At 36.2% G+C, this 5,812-nt stretch overlaps 1 protein-coding gene across 1 annotated transcript in view; it reads right to left on the bottom strand.

Moving 5' to 3' along the window:
* The window catches only part of LOC108749990 (nuclear pore complex protein Nup160 homolog), a 6,712-nt gene extending 1,827 nt beyond the window's left edge, over window positions 1-4,885 (bottom strand). Inside the window, exons 1-9 of the mRNA XM_018489131.1 lie at window positions 4,801-4,885; window positions 3,992-4,305; window positions 3,794-3,911; window positions 3,052-3,581; window positions 2,170-2,970; window positions 1,641-2,071; window positions 1,314-1,535; window positions 507-1,189; window positions 78-431 (exon numbers count right to left, since the gene is read on the bottom strand). Coding sequence (XP_018344633.1) covers window positions 78-431; window positions 507-1,189; window positions 1,314-1,535; window positions 1,641-2,071; window positions 2,170-2,970; window positions 3,052-3,581; window positions 3,794-3,911; window positions 3,992-4,305; window positions 4,801-4,885 — 3,538 coding nt within the window. The remainder of the gene's footprint in view (window positions 1-77; window positions 432-506; window positions 1,190-1,313; window positions 1,536-1,640; window positions 2,072-2,169; window positions 2,971-3,051; window positions 3,582-3,793; window positions 3,912-3,991; window positions 4,306-4,800) is intronic.
* Between the last annotated feature and the right edge of the window lie 927 nt (window positions 4,886-5,812).

The following is a 5,812-nucleotide window of genomic DNA, read 5'->3' as shown; positions in this document are numbered from 1 at the left end:
ATATATATATATATACTTATATAAAATTTCGGTCGATTTCTTCATAAAGATGAATTACACAGTTAAGAGACATTTACCAGTATGTGCAACTATATGCATTTCTGAATTTACTTTTGATATTTTTAATCTTGCATCTACTATATAATACTCCTTTTTGATATCATCCAATTCGAGTACTTCGACTTGTTTCTTTATCTTATAATGCAAAACTTCTTTTCCGTCAATATCTCTTTTCTTTTGTGGATTCGACGAGTTCATTTCACTAGAGATACTCTGATCAATTACAGGCCTTACGATCCACCTGTACTTTTCACTTACATGATGTAAAGCATTAATACACGCTAGTAGACATTGTGCTTGTTTCGCTATAATCGGTGCAGAGTGAGGCTCTTGACTCAAACGCATAGCTTGTTCGTACATTATGGATGCGGCTGCAAAAATATAATAAAAGTTTATAGCTGATAATATGTGTACATGTATGCTCAGTTACAAAACAAGAAGCTTACCTTTCCGCATGTTTTGCTTATTGACATGGAAACTATATAGAAAATTATAATAATTGTTTTCCATAAGATCAACGCTTCTGGCTCTGCCTTCTACTATTCTCTCGAGATCCTCGTACATATCGATATAAGGAAAAGAAATTAAATCTATCAACAATTTTTTTTCGAATAACGTAACGACCAATTGCCGTAAACAGTCCACTCTGCGTACGGGATCTGGATTCGCGTTCAAGCAATGATAAGCTTCTGCGTGATGACCCAGACTTAAATGTTGTGCGAATATTATGGAATGAAGTGTTGGTAAATTCGGATCATCTGCATCGGCGTTTGTTATGGCCGTTTCAGCGATTTCTATGATACAGTCGGATGCATTGTGCTCCTCAAATAATTTGATAACTTTCAGATAATAATAAACCAAATCCCTATTTCTCGATGTCACGTTAGAATTGAGTAAGGCATCTACTAGAAACGGATCAGTCAATATTCCGTCGGAAGCACGAAGAAAATGATCGCACGCCTTTTGCATCTCTCCCATTTCTAATAAGGCAACTGCTAATATAAATTTTCTCGAAGCGCTATTCCATTCGCACCATGTGTTCAGAAGTCTCACATATTCTTGAACAAGCAAGAATTGACAACTGGAGAGTAACCATTCAGGGAAGATAAAATTTCCAGATATCGGCCATCTAATTGCATTGTTCAAGAAAATATATAGAAACAATAAATCTTGAATTATTTGAACTTGACATAAAAGAATCGTTGACACAAAAATTGTGTTTATCAAAAATTGAAACTGTTATCAAAGGATACATAAGTTGCGCGATAAGCGTTACATGCGTTAGCATACTGTAGTGCCAAGGTATCAGAGTTGTTGGGTCCATATTCGCTTGAGCCATCAAAATATGAGCGTGTTTCGCACCGCTACTATGAATAAACAATTCTAACAGCGAGAGAGACCGATGCTGCCTCTGTCCAACATTAATTCGCGAATCAGCGAGCTTAAGAGTTGAAAGACGTTGAGAACTGGATTCGCTGAAATTTTGTAATCTTCTTTAACATGTCTTGATGTTGCTGCTCAAATATCACCTGGCCAGAAATAAATTTATATTTATTATGATATAAAACGATAAGACTTACAGTAATGATTGTGAAGGCGTGTACAATGCTGTCGATTCGCATAGCCACGTGACGACATAGTAAGCTTGAGTAAGTACAACGGTTCTCGGTGCTAATGATGATCTTATAGTATGTAAAGATCTCGAATTAAATATCTCAGGACGAAGTAGTATGAGTTGTTGCAGTATCAATAAATCCCTGCAGATGGAAAATCTCAGGAGCGCTATTTGTGTTATGGTTTCCGCTATCGTGGCAATTCCTAGCTGACTGTTAAATAGATGATTGACATTCAATAAAAGTTTCGAAGTATCGTGGTCATCCTCAAATTGCAGTTTATTCGGCTGCCCAAGATCATATGTTAAAGCTTCCAACAACATGGCCATGGCTCCTGATATATCTTTAACGTGACTCAATTTATGACAGAGTTCCGATTGGAAGTCAAAATCCGACAGCTATTTTTAACAGTATTATATATATATTTATATATATATTACACATAAGAGTACATTGCATAAAGAAAAATAGAGTAAAAATTAATTAAAATACTCACTGGATCGTCAGGTTCCAACAGTTTTGACAGCAAATCATCAATTATGATATCTGGACTTCTCAAATGATACAATTCTCTCTCGATTTCCGTTTTAGTTTCTTCAGATAATTGTTCTCCTAACAAGACTAACGCCGACATTAATGTGATTAGATCTTGACATGTATCTTCATCTTGCGATAGAATGGGCGTTGTCTTGAATCGAGAAATATAGGATTTATTGTTGCAAAGCACCAGATGTTCTAAAGCTTCCATAGGTCTCAGAAACGAGAACGACGACTTCTTCAATAACACAACGCCGTAAACGCTCGGTAATAGAAGTAGACCTACAGGACGAGTACCGTTGGCGTGGTATTGGACGACGCACGAGTAGAATTTCGACCAACATCGATTAGCGATTTCAAGATAATCTTCATCCATAATCACATAATCCATCACTTCTGCCTGCATCTCAGCCTCTACAGCCATACACACCCTTTCTTTTAAAACGGCTGGTGAAAAAGTCATATCTGCTACAACATTGGATCTCCTGTAGATGCTCAGAGCTTTCGTGATGTCTGCCAACGAAAACATTCCAGGATGAAAAATGTAATTAATGTACGCTTCTCTTGGATCTAGTCCAGGTTCATCAGTTGCAATATAATCGCTGTCACGCGCTGGTTCTAAAATTGCAGTTTCCCATTCTGGCTTAATACGGTGCGTTAACGGTAATTGTGCATGCGTCACTGCCATCGCATCCATGTCCGCAGTTCTCCACACTGCCCACAATCTAGTTGGCGTAAATGCAAAATCTACCAAATGTTGCTGTGTACAAATAATAGAAATTCGTTACGCTTTTATCTTAGTAAAATATATAGAAAAAGAAGTATTAATAAAAGTACTTACGTCTGGTGCGTATAATGTACATAATCTAATAAACTTGAACATGCCGTTGTCCTGCACAGGCTTCAGAATGCTGAATTCACATCCCGTACCAAATTTTAAGAAAGTTCCAAGATATAATTCGTTATCGTTGCTCAAGGCTTTCCGTAAGACGTGACCTTGCGCACCTTGAGATACAACACGATTTTCTGTAGCCGCATCTGTTACAGCTACGCATTGTGTCTTGTTACAAGACCATATACGTAGATTGCCCTCTCGACATAATGCAAATAGATACGTATCGCTACCGTAACTGTGTATAATAAGAGACATAGCCACATAAGCTTCAGTATTACGACCTCTAAAGGCAGTAGCTATACCACTTAAAAATTTGGGCATTATTGAATCTTGTTTCAGTTCACTGGTGTGTACGAGGCCTGTAAGTGCATCGAGCCTCAAGAGTAATATAGTGGCTGAACTGTATGCAAGGGCAAATAGTGCTTCTTCCTGTGGCAACGTAAGCCACGACGCTGCTGCATGAGGCACTGGGGAGTCTGAAAAAAAAAATTATTAAGTGAATGCCTGGTAAAATATATTTATTTGGCAGTGACAAAATTGAATTTATTATATTGCCGTATTATGCTGTAGGATGCTTTTCAGTGAGACACAGTGAAACACAATGAATCATTCTTGTTTAAACAGAAATAAAATGACTACTGTGTCACTGTGTCTCTTGCTAGAAAGCACCAATAATCTGCATACTTACTTGTGACTCCAGCATTAGAAATAATGTGAAATGTATGAGGATCTCTGGCATTTTGTATAGAGGCTTCGCTAAATATAGATTGTACACTGAGATCAGTATATGTTCCCAACAAATTTTCCTTGAAAAAAAGTAAATATTAACAAAATAATTTTTTATAACAAGATATACATAAAAACGAGTAATAAAATTCATGCATACTTGATTATGAATTTTATCCGGATGAGAAAAGGAAAGCTTGTGGACACTGGAAACAGTGACGATCAAGATAATGACAGAATTGACTGTCTCGTGAATAGAAATTCCATCTAGAATTGGAGTGTCTGTAAATTTGTATCTCACTCGACAGTTGGCAAGATTAATGTCCAAACTATGTTCCACTAATTCAAGTACATCATGGCAAATCCGCCAGTAAATAAAGCGATTACGAGTGAAATACTTTGAAGAATCTTTGTATGAGTAGCCACCTGCTCTCTCTGGTACTTTTATATCTTGCAATGTACTTTGGCTTCCGCCTATAAAAATAAGATTCTTTTTATCTATCCCTTCTTAATAAACAATAATAGCAACAATAATAATGATGCAATTAATTTTTATCATATATTATACAATTTGTTATAAAGTTTTATACAATAGTAACAGCTAATATAATAATTAATAAAATAAATGTACAATTATTTTAAAATTATGTAATTTTATCAAAACGCAATAAATTGATATACATGTTTGACGTATGTATAAATTTAGAGTCAGTCACGTGTGCCACTTGATTTATAGCATCAAAAATCCAAAATCAGTTTACATAAGAATGGGCAATAGACGGGCAGAGGTTAGATGATACAAAAATGATACTTCGACTTGCAAATGTTACACAATACATTATTCCGCGAGCATTGTGCTTGCATGTCGCCACGGATAATTCCTCGAAGCATTTTTATGTGACGTCGTGAGTGAAATTTTGGTTTGCCGGGTGGTTGAACTCCGGTTAGAGGAGGTTAGAACACGCTTACCTGTATTCAGAGTGATCTCTTTCCATTTCTCTGGCAGAGCTTGATCCGGCACGACCTCACGATACCCGAGCGGGAACTCTATCATGTTCCGATACTTTGCGGAGAGATACTAAAGCGAGTTTATCACTTTACATTACAGAAAAAAACCGCCGATTTAAGCGGTTATCGAACGGTTTTTGGCGCTCGCCTCGTGTTTCAACTTACGTCATTGATGAAAAATACTATTAAAGGCGACCTCACAAATTCGATTAAAAAAAATATCGTTTGCGCCCTCTCGGCTTGATATAAGAATATAAAGAACGAATGTAAGGTAATGTACCCATAATCGGTACTTATTTTAAGACCATCTTAATTAAGTAATGTCTTAAGATGCTAATACATGATTGGCCCTCTGATTGGTTAATGACATAAGATTATCTTTAAGACTGCACTTAAGACAATCTTAAAGATAAAAATTGATTATGAATACTGGCCTATGATCTTTTGTATTTCCTCTTTCATAATAAATTAATTAATTAAACACCAATTTATTTTCAATTTTTATTTAATTGCCTCAAAGTGTATAAAATCATTGGAAAAAAAGAATTAATATTTAAACTCAAATTTACATGACCAATCGAGTGGTAATCATGAATTTTCGTTTCAAAAATTGGTCTACTTTCCCAGATGGCGTAGAAATACGGCAGCTTAACTTTCGCCATTTTCGGAGCATTTCGGAATTCGGAGCAATCCGTGACCATAGCGTTTATCGCAGTCTGTCACATGGTGGAATCAATCAATTAGTCTGAAATGGTCTGAAACTGAAATGTTAAATGATTGCCAAGTGATAGCGAATGCTCGAGGCACTCGAACATGGCACACTATTCGATATATACGAATTATGTGATTGTTGGATGGAGCAATAAATAAATCTGAATGAAATAATATTATTATTATGATTCTCTAGCCAGGATTCATCGCAGTCGAGATTCTTGTGCGCGCTCGTGCAAGATGTAACAATGTCTTAAAAGCC

Source organism: Trachymyrmex septentrionalis, unplaced genomic scaffold, assembly GCF_001594115.1.
Source record: "Trachymyrmex septentrionalis isolate Tsep2-gDNA-1 unplaced genomic scaffold, Tsep1.0 scaffold32, whole genome shotgun sequence".
Classification (NCBI taxonomy): Eukaryota; Metazoa; Arthropoda; class Insecta; order Hymenoptera; family Formicidae; genus Trachymyrmex; species Trachymyrmex septentrionalis.
Note: the sequence above shows the minus strand (reverse complement) of the source record. Positions and strands in the feature narration are given on the sequence as shown.